The 23,839-nt window shown below is 49.8% G+C and overlaps 1 protein-coding gene across 1 annotated transcript in view; it reads right to left on the reverse strand.

Annotated features, from left to right (window-relative positions):
• LOC106607791 (afadin) overlaps positions 1-23,839 on the reverse strand; it is a 138,467-nt gene that overhangs the window by 43,413 nt on the left and 71,215 nt on the right. The window contains 11 exon segments of the mRNA XM_045720811.1: positions 1,380-1,400; positions 2,698-2,903; positions 4,859-4,920; positions 6,063-6,154; positions 7,935-8,004; positions 12,973-13,226; positions 13,330-13,424; positions 18,698-18,742; positions 21,883-22,041; positions 22,275-22,362; positions 23,251-23,408. Of these exon segments, the coding sequence (XP_045576767.1) occupies positions 1,380-1,400; positions 2,698-2,903; positions 4,859-4,920; positions 6,063-6,154; positions 7,935-8,004; positions 12,973-13,226; positions 13,330-13,424; positions 18,698-18,742; positions 21,883-22,041; positions 22,275-22,362; positions 23,251-23,408 (1,250 nt within the window).

Consider the following 23,839-nt stretch of genomic DNA (forward strand, 5'->3'; position numbering starts at 1 on the left):
CAGACATTTGAGCATGATGTTATTTATTATACTTCAGATGGTGTATCAATACACCCAGTCAATACAAAGATACAGGCGTCCTTCCTAACTCAGTTACCGGAGAGGAAGGAAACCACTCAGGGATTTCACCATGAGGCCAATGGGGACTTTAAAACAGTTAGCGAGTTTAATGGCTGTGATAGGAGAAAACTGAGGATGGCTCAACAACATTGTAGTTACACCACAAAAGAAGTGAAAAGAAAGAAGCCTATGGCAAGACTTGAAAATGTCTGTCTAGCAATGAACAACAACCAACATGACAGAAGTTAAAGAATTATGGAGAAGAAAAAAAAAATGAATGGAAAAAATATATATATATTTAAAAAAAAGAGTTGTGCAAATATTGGACAATCCAGGTTTGCAAAGCTCCGAGACTTTCCCAGAAAGACTCACAGCTGTAATCGCTACCAAAGGTGACAATAATTTGTATTGACTCAGGGGTGTTAATATTTACATAAATAAAATATTTTTCTATTTAATTTTTAATACATTTGTAAAGATTTATAAAAACATGTTTTCACTTTGCCATTATGGGGTATTGTGTGGAGATGGGTGAGAAAAATCTGTTTAATCCATTTTGAATTCAGGCTGTAAGAACAAAATGTGGACTAAGTCAAGCAATATGAATACTTTCTGAAGGCACTGTATTTTACCCTGTAAAGCTGTTCTTGAACATCTCTAACATTTAGCAGAGATGATCAAGAGAAAACTATGAGGCGGCAGAAGTGCTTTAGAGCCCAGTGTCTGGTCTGTGTGATGAGTTAATGTCAACGTCCCACTGACACAAAGAGAAAGGGGATACACAAGGTCCGCCCGACGTGTCTCAGCCGGCACCGGCCCCTGTGTATTCCGCACTTGTCTATCCCCGCAACGAAACGACAACACCCCCCTTTTCAGAACGGCCACAGAACAGAACGCATCCAAACGAACGACGTTAAACCACAGACGTAAAATAAAAATAAAATGTAAAGGGAAAAAATTCAGCAAAAGAACAGCGGGGTTTTGTCGCTCATCCACACTGAAGTGCAGTAAAGCAGGAGGTCACATGACATTAATTAATATGTTGCCACAATTAGAAAGATTTGTTGGGGATGTTTTTTAGTACGACATGTTCCAGGTTGCTGAATGAGGGTTATTATGTTGGCGTTTTAGAGTCCAGCTGTTGGAGGAGGGATTATTTGGCGGTTTGGTTTGGTTGAGGGTTTTGGGGGGGGGGTTTCTGTTATGGAGAAAAGAAGCATGGAGGACTGAGCAAAGCTTGACTGAGCCGATAGAGGGAGAGACGGCGTGAGAGAGGTAAGAGAGAGTTCTCTCCCCTAGCAACGCGTTAGGTGTCCTACCTGGTCCCCTTCAGGAATCTCCTGTCACAGAGAGGTGAGGGGAAACAGACAGACAGACATCCCACAGGACAGAGAGAGACTGTCAACAACAGCCAAGGACAGAGATTGACACAGGCATGTCAACAAAACACAAACACACACACACACACAAACAATACATCTCTATAATTTAGGATGTTCCGTTTACAAAAAGTGTCTAGATGAGCTCTTTTGATTAAATGATCTCCTTTGATTAAGTTTCGGACGTTCGCTGCTAGAAACTGGCAGCATATACTTTTCCATGTATCGAAAATGATGTATTCTTGTAGGAGGCAGAGGCTGTGTGCAGATGTGATTATTTAAGGAACACAGCCTAACTATCCAATGTCCCTTATGGAGGTTTAAGACTTGGACTTCCAAAATCATCTGGATGAAAAGCACCTTTAAAACAGGATTTAAGGACTGTAATCCTGATACATGTAGGACTCATGGAGAGCAGTGCAGACATGGGGAGATTTCCCTAATGCTCCTGGTGTGTTTGTGCGTCTCAGACACTGTTAGTGTGTAGACAGATAATCTATTAATAAACAGACTACACTCTACATGGAAGTTGAGACTGTCTTTAGGGTTGCATATAGAGATAGGATGAGGAATCCTATAAGGACTGACCTGAATAACCACACAGCTTAGCTTCCTCTGAGACGGACAGCGTTATGTGTAGTCAGTCAAAACCTACTGGTTTTTATTGTTTTGGACTATTTTGGCCATTTTGTTTTTTCACAAAACTCCAGGGTTGGTGTCCCAGAGTATGGGTGTTCCTGCTACGCATTTGGGTTTTATGTGTTGGCTGAGAGGGCTTTTGGAACACCACAAGGACCCTGTATTTCAGTGTGTTCCAGGGAATTCATTTAAAGGGCCATGCCTTGTTTAAATCATTATGGAGGGGGACACAGAGACGCTGGACAGACAGACAAACACAACGTGGGATACGCATCTATACAAAGTATTCTCTGGAAATGTCCTGGATGAATAAAGTAAGAGATTACTTTGCAAGAGAAACTCTACTACTACTACTACTACTACTACTACCTAGTCAGCTATAATTCGTTTTGTTTTGGTCCTGGTACTCTGTATTTAGAGGGTAGTGGAATTAAGCAAATCAAAAGGAAAAACAACAAAAGGGTGCAGATATACGCTTCTTTGTCAGAGTGGCCCTTCCTCAGGGAACTGACAGGACGTGGTCATATATGCTCCAAGCCCTGGCTTCAACCCATGAATGTCCTGCTGATTTATAAACAGGAGAAGAGAACGAGAGAGCGAGGCGGCAGGGTGGACTCACCTGGATGACTCCTTCCATCATGCTCACCATCTTGTTGACGATGGCTATGACCTTGTGGGTGCGCTCTGAGGAACTGACGTCGGGCCGGTAGTGGCTGGACATGACGTAGCGACAGGTCATGTACAGTACGTAGGTGGGGGACAGCTTGAAGTGCACCGTGGAGCTGTTGGTGTAGTTGATGATAGCCGACAGAAAGGCATCTTCGGCTGGAGGGGGCAAGGCAGGTGACATCCACACGAGCACACACAGACAGACACACACACAGACACGCAGACAGGCAGTCACGCAGACAGGCAGTCACGCAGACAGGCAGTCACGCAGACAGGCAGTCACGCAGACAGGCAGTCACGCAGACATGCAGACAGGAGGGGATAAGGTGTGAGTTTACATGACATAAGCCAGGTGATATCAGTCCGGCTTTAAAGAAACTAGCTACACGTTCACCCAGGAGTCTGTGTGTGAGCTTGTTACAGTAGGGACTCAGATGGGCGTTGTGATAACATTGTCCCCAACCCTGTCTTCCTGGTTCCCCAGCAAGGGTTGTTTGTAGTGCATTGTGACGGCTGTGAGAGAGCAAACCCCCTCTATTGGAAATCAAAGGCCTCTGCTCTCTCTGCTCCCAGGCCAAACACATGAGCTCATAAAACTCAAAATATACAGTGACTGACTGAGCCCGGCCCAAGACTGCAGAGTCCACAAACAATGTTCGGCATATGAAAGAGCTTGAAAGGCAGTTAAAATGGCTTAAATTAATAAAGATATGCCGAAGGCTGGAGAGAAAGCCCATCCGACATGAAGTAGCATCACATGGGAAAACCATTACAGAGTTAACTGTTGGGTTAAGCTCCCTATTGATTAGAAGTGGAGGAGAGAGAGGGGGACGGAGGAGAGAGAGAGGGGGACGGAGGAGAGAGAGAGGGGGACGGAGGAGAGAGAGAGGGGGACGGAGGAGAGAGAGAGGGGGACGGAGGAGAGAGAGAGGGGGACGGAGGAGAGAGAGAGGGGGACGGAGGAGAGAGGGGGGGACGGAGGAGAGAGAGGGGGACGGAGGAGAGAGAGGGGGACGGAGGAGAGAGGGGGGGACGGAGGAGAGAGGGGGGGACGGAGGAGAGAGGGGGGGACGGAGGAGAGAATTCTTTTGGAACTTTGTGTAATGTTCATTTTATTGTTTATTATCTAGTTCACTTGCTTTGGCAATGTTAACATGTGTTTCCCATGCCAATAAAGCCCTTAAATTCAATTGAGAGATAGAGAGAGAGAAAGACAGAGAGAGATAAAGACAGAGGGAGAGAGAGATAAAGACAGAGAGAGAAAGACAGAGAGAGATAAAGACAGAGAGAGATAAAGACAGAGAGAGATAAAGAGAGAGAGACAAAGCAGAGACAGTTCCTTACCAAGTACAGGCTGAGTGACCACCAATTGGCAATAGAAACCGGCAGACATAAAAAGAAATGGCTACCCAAAGAGGAGCGTGTACGTGGTCACTGCACCACAAGGGAGGTAGAAACATAGATGCACTTTCTCCTTTACTGTGAGAAATATTCCTCACCACTGATAGAAATTACTACATTTGTTCAAAATGTTTACTTATTAAACCCAGAGGAAAAACAAACAAAAAAAAATACTCATTGGCGAAGGACCAACGGCTCCTTTTGCAGCTAGCTCTAGCGCTATCGTGCTAGCGTTAGGGCTAGTACAATAGCACTAAGGCTAGCGAGAGATAGCACTAGAGAGCTAGAGAGACCACATCAGTTGTCACAGCTTGACTAAGGCATGTAGGCATTCATACAGATAGACCTTAGTACCATAGAGGTCATAACAATGTGTGTAGTTTTACATAACACCATTTCACTCAATGTTAACATGACCGTGTTCAACAAAACATTAAAAGCCAGTTAACAGCAGCAGACAATGAATCAATACTTTCCACCCATTGATCTTTCAGACACTAGCTAAGTGCACTTATGGTATGACCTCCAGTTTTAAATAGACACTGAAAGCATCGCTCTGATGGAGTGTGGACGAGCCCATAGAGTTATGTTATGACTTTTACTACACACCAAGTATCAGAAAGAGAGGAATGGGAAGATGGGCACAAAGAGAGAGAAAGAGTAAAAGCCAGAAAGAAAGAGAAAGCCACAAAGGTGGTTGCAGTACTCACAGTTGTCCCTGAACTCGATGCTGGCCGGCAGCGTCAGTTCTGGGCTCAGGATGTCCTGGGACCTGCGGGAGGACAGAGGTGGTTCTCAGTGAACCAGCACAAGTAGGGCCTGTTCACCCCGCTGTCCACCGACGCCCACCTCTCCAGGGGTGTGCGTGTGTGTGTGTTTCCGTAGATATTGGTGTGTGTGTGTGTGTGTGTCCGTAGATATGAGCGTGTGCGTGTGTCCGTAATTGTTTGTCAGAGCATCAGCTTCCCTATGCGTCAGAGTGAGCAGCCGTATTTGTGTGTGTGTGTGTGTGTGTGTGTGTGTACCAGGCTCAGTGGTCTGTATCATTGATGAGGGGACCCCAGTACAGCTCAGTGGTCTGTATCATTGACGAGGGGACCCCAGTACAGCTCAGTGGTCTGTATCATTGATGAGGGGACCCCAGTACAGCTCAGTGGTCTGTATCATTGATGAGGGGACCCCAGTACAGCTCAGTGGTCTGTATCATTGATGAGGGGACCCCAGTACAGCTCAGTGGTCTGTATCATTGATGAGGGGACCCCAGTACAGCTCAGTGGTCTGTATCATTGATGAGGGGACCCCAGTACAGCTCAGTGGTCTGTATCATTGATGAGGGGACCCCAGTACAGCTCAGTGGTCTGTATCATTGATGAGGGGACCCCAGTACAGCTCAGTGGTCTGTATCATTGATGAGGGGACCCCAGTACAGCTCAGTGGTCTGTATCATTGATGAGAGGACCCCAGTACAGCTCAGTGGTCTGTATCATTGATGAGGGGACCCCAGTACAGCTCAGTGGTCTGTATCATTGATGAGGGGACCCCAGTACAGCTCAGTGGTCTGTATCATTGATGAGAGGACCCCAGTACAGCTCAGTGGTCTGTATCATTGATGAGAGGACCCCAGTACAGCTCAGTGGTCTGTATCATTGATGAGAGGACCCCAGTACAGCTCAGTGGTCTGTATCATTGATGAGAGGACCCCAGTACAGCTCAGTGAGGAGAATAGAGCTGTGGCTGGCTCACAAGGCCTAGATGGAGATAAGGTGTCCGACAGACGGAGCGTGACAGAGTTATGACGTTATGCTCTCTAGGCAGCACCACAACAAACACATCGATCGATGTCTCTAGTAGCAGTTAAACTAACTATTAGGATTTAATTGACTACAACGGAGATTCCAGATTTGTGTGTCTCACCTGCTGTCCTGCTGCTCCCCGCGGATCATGGGTTTGACCATGCCTCTCTCGCTGCCGTTGGCTGAACGCTCCATATCCAGCTTACCTGAGCTCTGCAATGACACAGCAATACACAGTATGATGGAATGTTCTGCAGCCCACCGATGACGCTGATGGCACTATCATCCCTCTAACACACACCCACCGACACACTCACCGCAATCACATAAAAAAAGCACACGAGTAGTACAGACTAAAGTGGAAGGGCGACCAGCTGTATACAGTTGAAGTCGGAAGTTTACATACACTTAGGTTGGAGTCATTCAAACTCGTTTTTCAACCAAATTTCTTGTTAACAAACTATAGTTTTGGCAAGTCGGTAAGGACATCTACAAAGTGCGTGAAACACAGGTAATTTTTCCAACCATTGTTTACAGATTATTTCACTTATAATTCACTCTCACAATTCCAGTGGATCAGAAGTTTACATACACTAACTTGACTGTGCCTTTAAACAGCTTGGAAAATTCAAGAAAATTATGTCACGGCTTTAGAAGCTTCTGATAGGCTAATTGATATCATTTGAGTCAATTGGAGGCCTACCTTCAAACTCAGTGTCTCCGCTTGACATCATGGGAAAATAAAAAGAAACGAGCTCAGAAAATCTGGTTCATCCTTGGGAGCTTTTTCCAAACACCTGAAAATACCACGTTCATCTGTACAAACAATAGTACGCAAGTATAAACACCATGGGACCACGCAGCCGTCATACCGCTCAGGAAGGAGACGCGTTCTGTCTCCTAGAGATGAACGTACTTTGGTGCGAAATGTGCAAATCAAACCCAGAACAACAGCAAAAGACCTTGTGTAGATGCTGGAGGAAACAGGTACAAAAGTATGTATATCCACAGTAAAACAAGTCCTATATCGACATAACCTTAAAGGCCGCTCAGCAAGGAAGAAGCCACTGCTCCAAAACCGCCATAAAAAAGCTAGACTACGGTTTAAAACTGCACATGGAGACAAATATCGTACTTTTTGGAGAAATGTCCTTTGGTTTGATGAAACAAAAATAGAACTGTTTGGCCATAATAACCATCGTTATGTTTGGAGGAAAAAGGGGGAGGCTTGCAAGCCAAAGAACACCATCCTAACCATGAAGCACGGGGGTGGCAGCATCATGTTGTGGGGGTGCTTTGCTGCAGGAGGGACTGGTGCACTTCACAAAATAGATGGAATCATGAGAAGGAAAATGATGTGGACATATTGAAGCAACATCTCAAGACATCAGTCAGGAAGTTAAAGCTTGGTCGCAAATGGGTCTTCCAAATGGACAATAACCCCAAGCATACTTCCAAAGTTGTGGCAAAATGGCTTATGGACAACAAAGTCAAGGTATTGGAGTGGCCATTACAAAGCCCTGACCTCAATCCTATAGAAAATATGTGGGCAGAACTGAAAAGGTGTGTGCGAGTGAGGCGGCATATAAACCTGACTCAGTTACACCAGCTCTGTCAGGAGGAATGGGCCAAAATTCACCCAACTTATTGTGGGAAGCTTGTGGAAGGCTACCCGAAACGTTTAACCCAAGTTAAACAATTTAAAGGCAATGCTACCAAATACTAATTGAGTGTATGTAAACTTCTGTCCCACTGGGAATGTGATGAAAGAAATAAAAGCTGAAATCATTCCCTCTACTATTATTCTGACATTTCACATTCTTAAAATAAAGTGGTGATCCTGACTGACCTAAGAGAGGGAATTTTTACTAGGATTAAATGTCAGGAATTGTGAAAAACTGAGTTTAGATGTATTTGGCAAATGTGTATGTAAACTTCCGACTTCAACTGTATGGACACACATTGATACAGAGGACCAGGGTAGTTAATGTACCTTGCTGGCGGGGAGGGCCGTCCCACTGTGAATGTCCCCTTGCAGGTCAAAGGTCGTCTCAGAAACACTCCTGCGTGAAAGTTGGACAGAGAGAGAGAGAATGAGAGGGAGAAAGTGACAAAGAAAGAGGGAGCGAGGGACAGACAGGGGGAAGAGGGACGGAGACGGACGGACGGGGGAAGAGGGACAGAGACGGAGGGACGGGCGGGGGAAGAGGGACAGAGACGGAGGGACGGGCGGGGGAAGAGGGACAGAGACGGAGGGACGGGCGGGGGAAGAGGGACAGAGACGGACGGGGGAGGGGGGAAGAGGGACAGAGACGGACGGACGAGGCGGGGAAGAGGGACAGAGACGGACGGGGAGGGGGGGAAGAGGGACAGAGACGGACGGACGGGGGGGAGAGGGACAGACGGAGGGGGGAAGAGGGACAGAGACGGACGGACGGGGGAAGAGGGACAGAGACGGACGGGGAGGGAAGAGGGACAGAGACGGACGGACGGGGAGGGAAGAGGGACAGAGACGGACGGACGGGGGGGAGAGAGGGACAGAGACGGACGGACGGGGGGGAGAGAGGGACAGACGGAGGGGGGGGAAGAGGGACAGAGACGGACGGACGGGGGAAGAGGGACAGACGGACGGACGGGGGAGGGGGGGAAGAGGGACAGAGACGGACGGACGGGGGGGGAAGAGGGACAGACGGACGGACGGGGAAGAGGGACAGAGACGGACGGGGGAGGGGGGGAAGAGGGACAGAGACGGACGGGGGAGGGGGGAAGAGGGACAGAGACGGACGGGGAGGGGGGGAAGAGGGACAGAGACGGACGGGGGAGGGGGGAAGAGGGACAGAGACGGACGGGGGAGGGGGGAAGAGGGACAGAGACGGACGGGGAGGGGGGGAAGAGGGACAGAGACGGACGGGGAGGGGGGGAAGCGGGACAGAGACGGACGGGGGAGGGGGGGAAGAGGGACAGAGACGGACGGACGGGGAAGAGGGACAGAGACGGACGGACGGGGGGAAGAGGGACAGAGACGGACGGACGGGGGAAGAGGGACAGAGACGGACGGACGGGGGGAAGAGGGACAGAGACGGACGGACGGGGGAAGAGGGACAGAGACGGACGGACGGGGGAAGAGGGACAGAGACGGACGGACGGACGGGGGAAGAGGGACAGAGACGGACGGACGGGGGAAGAGGGACAGAGACGGACGGACGGGGGAAGAGGGACAGAGACGGACGGACGGGGAGGGGGGGGAGAAGAGGGACAGAGACGGACGGACGGACGGGGAAGAGGGACAGAGACGGACGGACGGGGGAGAAGAGGGACAGAGACGGACGGGGGGGGGGGGAAGAGGGACAGAGACGGACGGACGGGGAGAGGGAAGGACGGGGGACAGAGACGGACGGGGGAGGGAAGGACGGGGGGAGAGGGAAGGACGGGGGAGAGGGAAGGACGGGGAAGAGGGACAGAGAGCGTCAATAAGATCAGGAACAGAACTCCCACAAGGCAGGGGGACTTTCATTACTGGGAACACGACCCGAGTTGATATAAACACACAGTCTCAGATACAGCCACCTGCTGTACACACACACACACACACACACACACACACACACACACACACACACACACACACACACACACACACACACACACACACACACACACACACACACACACACACACACACACACACACACATCCCAGGACAATCAACACAATGCCAGAAATCCCCTTTCATTGGCCTTATCACTGCAAATGAATGACTGGAACACATTTATCTAAATATACCCTTGCACTACATTCGAATTAAATCCAGCTAACCACATTAGTGGTGACATGCAATAACAGGCCGGGAGCCACGCAGTGTGGCTGTGTGAGAGAGCTGTCTGTTCTAAAGAAAAGGCCTTCGTGACTGTAGCCCTGAGGGGAATCGTGACTGTAGCCCTGAGGGGAAACGTGACTGTAGCCCTGAGGGGAATCGTGACTGTAGCCCTGAGGGGAATCGTGACTGTAGCCCTGAGGGGAAACGTGACTGTAGCCCTGAGGGGAAACGTGACTGTAGCCCTGAGGGGAAACGTGACTGTAGCCCTGAGGGGAAACGTGACTGTAGCCCTGAGGGGAAACGTGACTGTAGCCCTGAGGGGAAACGTGACTGTAGCCCTGAGGGGAAACGTGACTGTAGCCCTGAGGGGAAACGTGACTGTAGCCCTGAGGGGAAACGTGACTGTAGCCCTGAGGGGAAACGTGACTGTAGCCTCACTGAAAGCTGTGTAATTGACCATAGGGCACTAATACAGGATAACTGTGTTGCCACTTATTCAGTCAAAAGCCTTTTCAATCACAAACGTTCATACATCGTGCAAACCACAGTCCGTTTGAACTAAGTTGGTATCATTTGATTTCCATTACTGTTCAAAGCAATGGAATTATTGGATGCAAGCATGAGGTCCCATTGCAAACACGTGGCCCAATGTACAACAAGCAAGAAATCCACCAGAACCATCAGAACTGTCCCAAAAGCTATTCTCGTTGCCACCCTTTCTCCCACTCCATCGTTCCCTCTCTCCTCTCCCACCCAGACGTAATCCTCTCCAACATCAGGCCACAGCATTAACGGCGGATTAAGGCTTCCAGCTACATCCACAACCGTAAGTTCATTCACCAGCCAGCCCTTCATTCAGTCCAAATGTTACACATCAAGTCAACGTGGCTGGTTAAATTATCATGGGGATTCTGTCATTCGACTAAAAGCCCAGATATACACCGACTGAATGAACCTCTAATTACTGTACGGCTAACATCTAATTCAACAACACGCCACAGTCAGTCTCCGCTCGCCAAATGCACTCTAGAAGCCTAACGACTGATAACATGCTAATGTGGTCAATATTTTGGACGAGTCCTCACAGAACTACTGTCATTGAGGGGCTAGAAAGTCCTTCTCCAGTCATCTACTACAGTGTACAAGCCTCTGTGCTGGAGACCTACGCAGCTGAAGTCCACTTAAATCGACACGCTCTCCTCCTCTGTGAGACGGAGCCGAGATCCCAGGCCCTTACCTTCCATTCTTACCATAAAGGTCTCTACTCTCACTTACCTGGCGGTGAAGGACCCACCGGAGCTGTCCCCTTCCTGTACCCGCTGTGCTGCTCTCTCTCTCTGGGTGGAGTAGGGTGCATAGTGAGCACGGAGGCTGCGTCAGTGATCGGTATATATATATGCGTGTGTGTGAGGCTGCTGGTCATCCCTCCCTCTTCAATGACAAGGCACTTCAGGCCACACCCCAGCCAGCCAGCCAGATTAGAGAGTCCCTACAACAGCCCCGATGAACCAGTCCCTCACATGCAATAACCCCACCCTTTACCCTTTAGCACGCTTTTCTCCTTCTTGGACTTTCTCTCCCTCTCTTCTCCCTGCCTCCTCCTCTCTCCTCAGCTCCCTCTCTTCTCCCTGCCTCCTCCTCTCTCCTCAGCTCCCTCTCCTCAGCTCCCTCTCTTCTCCCTGCCTCCTCCTCTCTCCTCAGCTCCCTCTCTTCTCCCTGCCTCCTCCTCTCTCCTCAGCTCCCTCTCTTCTCCCTGCCTCCTCCTCTCTCCTCAGCTCCCTCTCTTCTCCCTGCCTCCTCCTCTCTCCTCAGCTCCCTCTCTTCTCCCTGCCTCCTCCTCTCTCCTCAGCTCCCTCTCTTCTCCCTGCCTCCTCCTCTCTCCTCAGCTCCCTCTCTTCTCCCTGCCTCCTCCTCTCTCCTCAGCTCCCTCTCTTCTCCCTGCCTCCTCCTCTCTCCTCAGCTCCCTCTCTTCTCCCTGCCTCCTCCTCTCTCCTCAGCTCCCTCTCTTCTCCCTGCCTCCTCCTCTCTCCTCAGCTCCCTCTCTTCTCCCTGCCTCCTCCTCTCTCCTCAGCTCCCTCTCTTCTCCCTGCCTCCTCCTCTCTCCTCAGCTCCCTCTCTTCTCCCTGCCTCCTCCTCTCTCCTCAGCTCACTCTCTTCTCCCTTCCCTTCCTCTAATACACTCTCCCTGCCTCCTCCTCTCTCCTCAGCTCCCACTCTTTCTCCTTCTCTCTGCAGAGTTAAATTACAAGATGGCTCCTCCTCCTCCTCATGTCCACGTGGCATCCGTTTCCACGGCAGCGGGGTGGTCAACTACAGGCCTCAAGTCACATCCCACCCCCAGGGAATCACACACACACACACAACCTTCACAAGGGTCAGAACCCTGGAAATGGAATTCAGCAGCGCTGACTTCTCTGATGCAGAGACAGAGAGCAGTAGAGCCATAGCCAGAGAGAAGTTACACAGCGGTGGGTAGGATACCTGACAGGATATAGGCTCGGATCAAAGCTTCAATTATTAGAAGAAATCCCATGCACCGAGGTGTACTGAGCCACAGAGTTGTGGACCTGAATGACTAGCAGGACGGCCATGGCTGGGTTACAACGTCACAAGATGCCTGCATTCCAAATGGCACTATTCCCTTCATAGTGCATTCGTTTTGACGAACGCACGACGCACTAAAAAAACGAGATTATAGGAAAGACACCGAAAGACAACACAACTTACACACTACTACTCATATCCACATATCCAGTTAAATTAGATCTTTAGAAAGAGAAGTGGTGTGTGATTATGTGATTTAACTCGTTTTTTTGCCTGAGTAACCTCTGGGAGCAGAACATTCCACCATGACATGGCTCTGCACATAACTGAGCGAAGCATTCAATCTGTTTTTGGTTTGGGTACCGTGAAGAAACCCACAGTGGCGTGTCTGGTGGGGTATGCATGTCAGACTCTGTATAATCTATTTGCGTACACTTCCAAACAAAGTGGTTAGGCATTTTCAACACAAACGTTTCTTAAAAGACTCGGAGAGAAGAACAGTACATTTCTCCTCAACCAGGAAAGACCATCACGCGCGTCGTTGATGTTAGTTCTGTGTGTGCAGCTTTTGCTTTGAGCCAGCTGCAGCTTTGCTAGGTCGTTCTTTGCGGCACCTGACGATATTACCTGACAGTAACCAAGACGTGTCAGCAGCGATCACTCCACCTACCCTGACTTGTGCCTTCCTCTCATCATTGGTCCGGGCCCCCCCTTGCCCATGCTGTGGTCGTAGCTGGGGTCCACAAACTTGAAGACGTGGGAGGCTCCGAACTGCAGTGTGGCTCCGCTTCGCAGCACGGTGGTCTCTGTGACACGCTGGCCGTCCACGTAGGTCTCAGCCTCCATATTGTGCGGCGTCACTGTCACCAGACCCTCTGTGTGCATCAGTTTGCTGTGGTGGGGCAGGATACCTGGACCAAACAGCTGGAGACAAAATACACTCGGTATCACAACACCCTTGAACTTACAGCTAGGTCAATGTAGCACGTGACCCCACACACACACACACACACACACACGTCCTTACCTGGATGGAGCCGTCGTCTGTCGTGTCTGAGCCCACCTCAGTGACACTGTGCTGCAGACGGTAGAGCTTCGGTTTGTCCCTGGAGTCGGAGCCGTCTACGGTGGAGACCAGGAGACAGTCAGTACTCTCAATATGGAGAGACACACACACACACTACAGAGCACAGCAGGAGACACACACACACACACTACAGAGCACAGCAGGACACACACACACACACACACACTACAGAGCACAGCAGGACACACACACACACACACACACTACAGAGCACAGCAGGAGACACACACACACACACTACAGAGCACAGCAGGAGACACACACACACTACAGAGCACAGCAGGAGACACACACACACTACAGAGCACAGCAGGAGAGACCCCCACACACACAACACTACAGAGCACAGCAGGAGACACACACACACACTACAGAGCACAGCAGGAGACACACACACACTACAGAGCAGAGCAGGAGACACACACTACAGAGCACAGCAGGAGACACACACTACAGAGCACAGCAGGAGACACACGACACACTACAGAGCAGAGCAGGAGACACACACTACAGAGCACAGCAGGAGACACACACACACTACAGAGCACAGCAGGAGACACACACACACACTACAGAGCACAGCAGGAGACACACACACACTACAGAGCACAGCAGGAGACACACACAACACTACAGAGCACAGCAGGAGACACACACACACACTACAGAGCACAGCAGGAGACACACACACACTACAGAGCACAGCAGGAGACACACACACACTACAGAGCACAGCAGGAGACACACACACACACACTACAGAGCACAGCAGGAGAGACCCCCACACACACACACTACAGAGCACAGCAGGAGACACACACACACTACAGAGCACAGCAGGAGAGACCCCCACACACACAACACTACAGAGCACAGCAGGAGAGACCCCCACACACACAACACTACAGAGCACAGCAGGAGAGACCCCCCACACACACTACAGAGCACAGCAGGAGAGACCCCCACACACACACACTACAGAGCACAGCAGGAGAGACCCCCACACACACACTACAGAGCACAGCAGGAGAGACCCCCACACACACACTACAGAGCACAGCAGGAGAGACCCCCACACACACACACTACAGAGCACAGCAGGAGAGACCACACACACACACTACAGAGCACAGCAGGAGAGACCCCCACACACACACACTACAGAGCACAGCAGGAGAGACCCCCACACACACACACTACAGAGCACAGCAGGAGAGACCCCACACACACACACTACAGAGCACAGCAGGAGAGACCCCACACACACACACTACAGAGCACAGCAGGAGAGACCCCCCACACACACACACTACAGAGCACAGCAGGAGAGACCCCCCACACACACACTACAGAGCACAGCAGGAGAGACCCCCACACACACACACTACAGAGCACAGCAGGAGAGACCCCCACACACACACTACAGAGCACAGCAGGAGAGACCCCCACACACACACACTACAGAGCACAGCAGGAGAGACCCCCACACACACACTACAGAGCACAGCAGGAGAGACCCCACACACACACACACTACAGAGCACAGCAGGAGAGACCCCACACACACACACTACAGAGCACAGCAGGAGAGACCCCACACACACACACTACAGAGCACAGCAGGAGAGACCCCCACACACACACACTACAGAGCACAGCAGGAGAGACCCCCACACACACACACTACAGAGCACAGCAGGAGAGACCCCCAACACACACACACTACAGAGCACAGCAGGAGAGACCCCCACACACACACACTACAGAGCACAGCAGGAGAGACCCCCCCACACACACACTACAGAGCACAGCAGGAGAGACCCCCACACACACACTACAGAGCACAGCAGGAGAGACCCCCACACACACACACTACAGAGCACAGCAGGAGAGACCCCCACACACACACACTACAGAGCACAGCAGGAGAGACCCCCCACACACACACTACAGAGCACAGCAGGAGAGACCCCCCCACACACACACTACAGAGCACAGCAGGAGAGACCCCCCACACACACACTACAGAGCACAGCAGGAGAGACCCCCCACACACACACTACAGAGCACAGCAGGAGAGACCCCCCACACACACACTACAGAGCACAGCAGGAGAGACCCCCCCACACACACACTACAGAGCACAGCAGGAGAGACCCCCCCACACACACACTACAGAGCACAGCAGGAGAGACCCCCACACACACACTACAGAGCACAGCAGGAGACACACACTACAGAGCAGAGCAGGAGACACACACTACAGAGCAGAGCAGGAGACACACACTACAGAGCAGAGCAGGAGACACACACTACAGAGCAGAGCAGGAGACACACACTACAGAGCAGAGCAGGAGACACACACACTACAGAGCAGAGCAGGAGACACACACACACTACAGAGCAGAGCAGGAGACACACACACACTACAGAGCAGAGCAGGAGACACACACACACTACAGAGCAGAGCAGGAGACACACACACACTACAGAGCAGAGCAGGAGACACACACACACTACAGAGCAGAGCAGGAGACACACACACACTACAGAGCAGAGCAGGAGAACACACACACTACAGAGCAGAGCAGGAGAAACACACACTACAGAGCAGAGCAGGAGACACACACACTACAGAGCAGAGCAGGAGACACACACTACAGAGCAGAGCAGGAGACACACACACACTACAGAGCAGAGCAGGAGACACACACTACAGAGCAGAGCAGGAGACACACACTACAGAGCACAGCAGGAGACACACACTACAGAGCAGAGCAGGAGACACACACACACTACAGAGCAGAGCAGGAGACACACACTACAGAGCAGAGCAGGAGACACACACTACAGAGCAGAGCAGGAGACACACACACACTACAGAGCAGAGCAGGAGACACACACTACAGAGCAGAGCAGGAGAACACACACTACAGAGCAGAGCAGGAGACACACACACACTACAGAGCGGGGATTTGAGTCGTACACCTCACAAACAATACACACGAGGGGAAATAGACATACAAGACCATGTATTTCTAACAACTACCAGTAGACCAGATCAGTTGTGTATTTTGATTAGTAAACCACATATTTTAGTAAAAGCAAGCAGGAACTTAGTTAACATGTATTCGTCTTCTGAAAATTCTGTTGTGAAAATCCTCATTTGCAAAAAAGCACTTGCTATTGTTAAGCCAAACAATATTGGTCATGGGCCTTAAACGTGGCTTAGTGCAGAGGAGCTGACCTAACGTGGCTTAGTGCAGAGGAGCTGACCTAACGTGGCTTAGCGCAGAGGAGCTGACCTAACGTGGCTTAGCGCAGAGGAGCTGACCTAACGTGGCTTAGTGCAGAGGAGCTGACCTAACGTGGCTTAGTGCAGAGGAGCTGACCTAACGTGGCTTAGCGCAGAGGAGCTGACCTAACGTGGCTTAGTGCAGAGGAGCTGACCTAACGTGGCTTAGTGCAGAGGAGCTGACCTAACGTGGCTTAGTGCAGAGGAGCTGACCTAACGTGGCTTAGCGCAGAGGAGCTGACCTAACGTGGCTTAGCGCAGAGGAGCTGACCTAACGTGGCTTAGCGCAGAGGAGCTGACCTAACGTGGCTTAGTGCAGAGGAGCTGACCTAACGTGGCTTAGTGCAGAGGAGCTGACCTAACGTGGCTTAGCGCAGAGGAGCTGACCTAACGTGGCTTAGCGCAGAGGAGCTGACCTAACGTGGCTTAGCGCAGAGGAGCTGACCTAACGTGGCTTAGTGCAGAGGAGCTGACCTAACGTGGCTTAGTGCAGAGGAGCTGACCTAACGTGGCTTAGTGCAGAGGAGCTGACCTAACGTGGCTTAGTGCAGAGGAGCTGACCTAACGTGGCTTAGTGCAGAGGAGCTGACCTAACGTGGCTTAGTGCAGAGGAGCTGACCTAACGTGGCTTAGTGCAGAGGAGCTGACCTAACGTGGCTTAGTGCAGAGGAGCTGACCTAACGTGGCTTAGTGCAGAGGAGCTGACCTAACGTGGCTTAGTGCAGAGGAGCTGACCTAACGTGGCTTAGTGCAGAGGAGCTGACCTAACGTGGCTTAGTGCAGAGGAGCTGACCTAACGTGGCTTAGTGCAGAGGAGCTGACCTAACGTGGCTTAGTGCAGAGGAGCTGACCTAACGTGGCTTAGTGCAGAGGAGCTGACCTAACGTGGCTTAGTGCAGAGGAGCTGACCTAACGTGGCTTAGTGCAGAGGAGCTGACCTAACGTGGCTTAGTGCAGAGGAGCTGACCTAACGTGGCTTAGTGCAGAGGAGCTGACCTAACGTGGCTTAGTGCAGAGGAGCTGACCTAACGTGGCTTAGTGCAGAGGAGCTGACCTAACGTGGCTTAGTGCAGAGGAGCTGACCTAACGTGGCTTAGTGCAGAGGAGCTGACCTAACGTGGCTTAGTGCAGAGGAGCTGACCTAACGTGGCTTAGTGCAGAGGAGCTGACCTAACGTGGCTTAGTGCAGAGGAGCTGACCTAACGTGGCTTAGTGCAGAGGAGCTGACCTAACGTGGCTTAGTGCAGAGGAGCTGACCTAACGTGGCTTAGTGCAGAGGAGCTGACCTAACGTGGCTTAGTGCAGAGGAGCTGACCTAACGTGGCTTAGTGCAGAGGAGCTGACCTAACGTGGCTTAGTGCAGAGGAGCTGACCTAACGTGGCTTAGTGCAGAGGAGCTGACCTAACGTGGCTTAGTGCAGAGGAGCTGACCTAACGTGGCTTAGTGCAGAGGAGCTGACCTAACGTGGCTTAGTGCAGAGGAGCTGACCTAACGTGGCTTAGTGCAGAGGAGCTGACCTAACGTGGCTTAGTGCAGAGGAGCTGACCTAACGTGGCTTAGTGCAGAGGAGCTGACCTAACGTGGCTAGCCTTCACACAACCCCTCCCTAGACAGTGAGGCCCTTCTCTGATTGGCTGAATCATGGAGCAAAAAGGAATTCAGGAAAGTAGCATTCAGTTGCCCATAGACACTGATCTCAGGTCTGTTTTGTGCCGTTTCCCCGTAATAGTAATGGTCAGCATTTTGGGGGTTGAGAAGCTGATCCTAGATCTGTGTCAAAGGGCAACTTTTGAGAGTGGGTAGAAGTTGAACCTAACCACTGATACGATCAGATCGTTTTCCATCACTATAACGGTCAAAAATAGAATACTCAATCTTCAGGGTAATCTGATCCTAGATCTGTAGTTAAGGGCAACTTCTACCACAAGCCAGCTTGTTTCCAGAGAAACACAGCAGTAGAAGGGTCTGGTGATGAGAGTGGAGAGGCATGTGTGGTGGGTAGGCAGGTTTACCTTCCAGGTGCTGATACGTGTAGTAGCCATAGTGATTCCCCCTCCCTAGGTGAGCAGACATGCAGAGGAGGCGGCCGCAGTAGGGACAGACAGAACAAACACCATGCCAGAGGAGGCCAGGAGAGAGGACACACACACACACACACACACACACACACACACACACACACACACACACACACACACACACAGCAAAGGGTGAAAATGTTACAGCAAGGAGAAAATGCAGCGCCATTCTTCGCCTCACACACACACACCCCAGAGTCCACACACAGATGCGCACATCCCAGAGTCCACACACACACACACACACACACTTGTGCGAACATGCAGGGAAATAGTCCAAAACACACACTTCAGACTTCCACACACAGACACACAGCTTTCCCCCAAACACTCAACACACCTTGAATCCCTCATGCGGAAAGAAGAAAAGAGCATGTCTCCCAGGCTAGGGTTTTGTTGCAATGCACTCAAACGGATCTCAAACATTCAAACCGAATCTCTTAGATACCTAAATAACTAGTAACTACTAAATAAATCTCTGACGGGGTTAAGATGGTTCTGAGAGACAGGGTTAGTTAACTGTATGGGTGATAGGTTGGTCAGGGGAGCATGGAGGGCAACAAGCAGCTGTTAGGGCCAGCCCAGCAGTGAGGACTGGCCAAGTTCCTGGACACAACATCTATCTGAGGACTAGCTAACTTAGACCTGATGTATTCTCTTGGTGGAGTGGGGGGAAGGGGGGCAGGAGATGCTTCTAAGTAGAGGTCAACCGATTATGATTTTTCAACACCGATACCGATTATTGGAGCACCACAAAAAAAAAACGGATTAATTGGCCGATTTTTTAATTTATTTGTAATAATGACAATTACAACAAAACTGAATGAACACTTACAGCGGGGGGGAAAGTATTTGATCCCCTGCTGATTTTGTACATTTGCCAACTGACAAAGAAAGGATCAGTCTATAATTTTAACGGTAGGTTTATTTGAACAGTGAGAGACAGAATAACAACAAAAATATCCAGAAAAATGCATGTCAAAAATGTAATAAATTGATTTGCATTTTAATGAGGGAAATAAGTATTTGACCCCCTCTCAATCAGAAAGATTTCTGGCTCCCAGGTGTCTTTTATACAGGTAAGGAGCTGAGATTAGGAGCACACTCTTAAAGGGAGTGCTCCTAATCTCAGCTTGTTACCTGTATAAAAGACACCTGTCCACAGAAGCAATCAATCAATCAGATTCCAAACTCTCCACCATGGCCAAGACCAAAGAGCTCTCCAAGGATATCAGGGACAAGATTGTAGACCTACACAAGGCTGGAATGGGCTACAAGACCATCGCCAAGCAGCAAATCAGACTTAATTATAACATAATAACACACAGAAATACGAGCCTTTGGTCATTGATATGGTCGAATCCGGGAAACTATCATCTCGAAAACAAAACGTTTATTCTTTCCGTATTTTATCTAACGGGTGGCATCCCTAAGTCTAAATATTGCTGCTACATTGCACAACCTTCAATGTTATGTCATAATTACGTAAAATTCTGGCAAATTAGTTCGCAACGAGCCAGGCGGCCCAAACTGTTGCATATACCCTGACTCTGCGTGCAATGAACGCAAGAGAACTGACACAATTTCACCTGGTTGATATTGCCTGCTAACCTGGATTTCTTTTAGCTAAATATGCAGGTTTAAAAATATATACTTCTGTTTATTGATTTTAAGAAAGTCATTGATGTTTATGGTTAGGTACAGTCGTGCAATCATCCCCTGTTTGGCGAAGTTGGCTGTCTTTGTTAGGAAGAAATAGTCTTCCCACAGTTCGCAACGAGCCAGGCGGCCCAAACTGCTGCATATACCCTGACTCTGTTGCAAGAGAAGTGACACAATTTTCCTAGTTAAAAGAAATTCATGTTAGCAGGCAATATTAACTAAATATGCAGGTTTAAAAATATATACTTGTGTATTGATTTTAAGAAATGTATTGATGTTTATGGTTAGGTACACGTTGGAGCAACGACAATACTTTTTCGCGAATGCGCACCACATCGACTATATGCAACGCAGGACAAGCTAGATAAACTAGTAATATCAACCATGTGTAGTTAACTAGTGATTATGATTGATTGTTTTTTATAAGATAAGTTTAATGCTAGCTAGCAACTTACCTTGGCTTCTTACTGCATTCGCGTAACAGGCAGGCTCCTCGTGGAGTGCAATGTAAAGCAGGTGGTTAGAGCGTTGGACTAGTTAACCGTAAGGTTGTAAGATTGAATCCCCGAGCTGACAAGGTAAAAATCTTTCATTCTGCCCCTGAACAAGGCAGTTAACCCACCATTCCTAGGCCGTCATTGAAAATAAGAATGTGTTCTTAACTGACTTGCCTAGTTAAATAAAGGTGTAGGGGGAAAAATTATAATAAATCGGCCAAATCAGTGTCCAAAAATATTCGGATTGTTTTGTAAACTTGAAATCGGCCCTAATTAAAATTGGTCGACCTCTACTTCTAAGGCCCACTCACTCACCTTGTACTCAGGGCATCAAGAAGTCTGGTCCATACAGTATATTACCTACACTGCTTCTACAGGTGTGTGAATGTCAGTGCACAATCACACAGCTATTACACAGTTCTGTTAGCTATGTGAGTAGAACTAACTGGGCCTTCCTAACAGAATGTCAGTGCACAATCACACAGCCATTACACGGTTCTGTTAGCTATGTGAGTAGAACTAACTGGGCCTTCCTAACAGAATGTCAGTGCACAATCACACAGCCATTACACGGGTCTGTTAGCTATGTGAGAAGAACTAACTGGGCCTTCCTAACAGAATGTCAGTGCACAATCACACAGCCATTACACGGGTCTGTTAGCTATGTGAGTAGAACTAACTGGGCCTTCCTAACAGAATGTCAGTGCACAACCACACAGCCATTACACGGGTCTGTTAGCTATGTGAGAAGAACTAACTGGGCCTTCCTAACAGAATGTCAGTGCACAACCACACAGCCATTACACGGGTCTGTTAGCTATGTGAGTAGAACTAACTGGGCCTTCCTAACAGAACGTCAGTGCTCTCTTGCGTTCGGCATCGGCTGGGAACGTGTGTATCTTCAAGTGTGTGTTTACCTGTATCTGTGTGTGTGTGTGTGTGTGTGTGAGAGAGATGCACCTGGGCTGAGCTCCACCAGATAAGGCAGTTTCTCTGGGGGTAGAGACCCGTACAGGGGCCCGTCCATGCCCTTCCCTCTGAGGCCCTTGTCCTCTGGTTTCCGGCCCTTCTTAGGCACGTAGTCTGGAGGTCTCTTCTTCAGCTGGAACACTAGGGCTCCTGAAACAACACAAGGAGCTGCGTTATGACCCAGAGCTACCAGGAGAGGGCAGTATAGAGAGGGGACGTCAGATAAAAACAACCCATACAGACAATGAACTAGTTCGGGAAAAAAAACGCATGAACAAAAAACCTCAACAACCAAGTCGGTTAAAACTAGCTTGTGGTTGTTCTTGTAGGGTCAACTCCCTTCAGATCTGCACTTTTCATTGAGACTTTTGCGTCAACACTACCTCTGTCGTTGGGCCAGTCTCTGAAGATCTGAAGAGGACACTCCGTATCGTCCAGGACGATCTCCTTCCCAGACTTGTCATCTGTGTGCTGCAGGACCACAAAAACACAACCGCAACAACCGTAAAACCACCACACATTCAACTGGAAGAGTGACATATCAACATGCATAGACTTGTGACCATACAAGCGTGGCTTAAATATAGAGTAGCGTATATAGGGTGTACATAGGATGTGTTCCAAACCATTTGATTATTGCCCGTTAGAACATAAGCCAACAGCTGGCTGCTCTCCCCTTTCCTTGGTAGGTCTCCCTCCATGTCTCCTTCACGCACCAGACATGACCTCTCCCTCTATTCCTGTCCAACCCTTTCTCCCTAATAATGGTCTCTCCCTCACATCTCTGCTGTAGTAATGACTGACTGTCCAACACAAGACGCTGGTGAGAAACATGCACTGTCCATGTCTGGTCACAGCAGTTTGATGATGTATATATTAACGACAGATGTATAATTGAGAGGCGGAATGGAAGGCTGGAGAGAGGGAGGGAGGGGGAACTGAATGTGATTGGCTGTGACTGGAGCTGTCAGGCGGCAGGGATAGGAGGCGTGTGGCGGCGAAGGTCAGCGCTTTAGCGGGAGATGTCTGTCACTTGGTGACAGGAGAGATTAGGCCAGCCATTCTGCTGCTGCTCTGTCATCCCTGCCTGGCCTCCATACACACACACACACCTGCTGGCCTGGCACTTTGAAGAAATGCAATTAAATTACAACCAAACAGAAGACTGTGCCAACAGTCCCTTTCCTGCTTTAATCTGACAGACGACTAGGAAGTGTGGATGGCTGGATGAGACACAGAATTGAATCAGGCGGGTTGGTGCTGGGTCGGAATGAAAGCTCTCCAGGACCACGGTTGGCTTCCAACGGGGGAGAGTAAGGTCTAGTTGTTCTTGGTAAGGAACGGGGTGCTGACTCTTACCCTGGCGATGCAGTACTCCCGGGGGTTCTCCTTCTCCAGGCCGTACTTCTCCAGGGCCTCCACCACAGCAAAGTCTGCCATGTCTGTAGTGGACAGCAGGATGGTCTTATAAGGGATGTTGGGCTTCAGACTGTCTGCATAGATCCTCAACGTCCCCCCTAAGAGACAGAAACAGGAGTTACACACACAGCACGTGACACATTCATTTTATTATGCCACATCTGTACTCAGTAGATTTTGTTCTCCTTTTGCAGAAGTATTCCACATAGCAGCATACCTCACCATCAGCACTCTGTCACACACACTTTCGTTTCTCTCTATCAGACTGGCTCTGAGTTAACAGACCGGGCTATAGGTCTAGGATGCTTTGCCCATTTCACACAGGGCTTTACTCCTCTGGACTGGGACCAGAGAGAGAGAGAGAGAGAGAGAGAGAGAGAGAGAGAGAGAGAGACCGAGGAGGAACTGGGAAAGGGGTTTATATCCGTGTCAGACAGAGGGGATTTTAGCTGGGAGTGAACCAGCAGACCAGACCAGAGGGTTTATGGTTCAGGCCTCCGGATTACATAACAGCTGAGGTCTGGATATC

This window comes from Salmo salar, chromosome ssa06 (assembly GCF_905237065.1).
Source record: "Salmo salar chromosome ssa06, Ssal_v3.1, whole genome shotgun sequence".
Classification (NCBI taxonomy): Eukaryota; Metazoa; Chordata; class Actinopteri; order Salmoniformes; family Salmonidae; genus Salmo; species Salmo salar.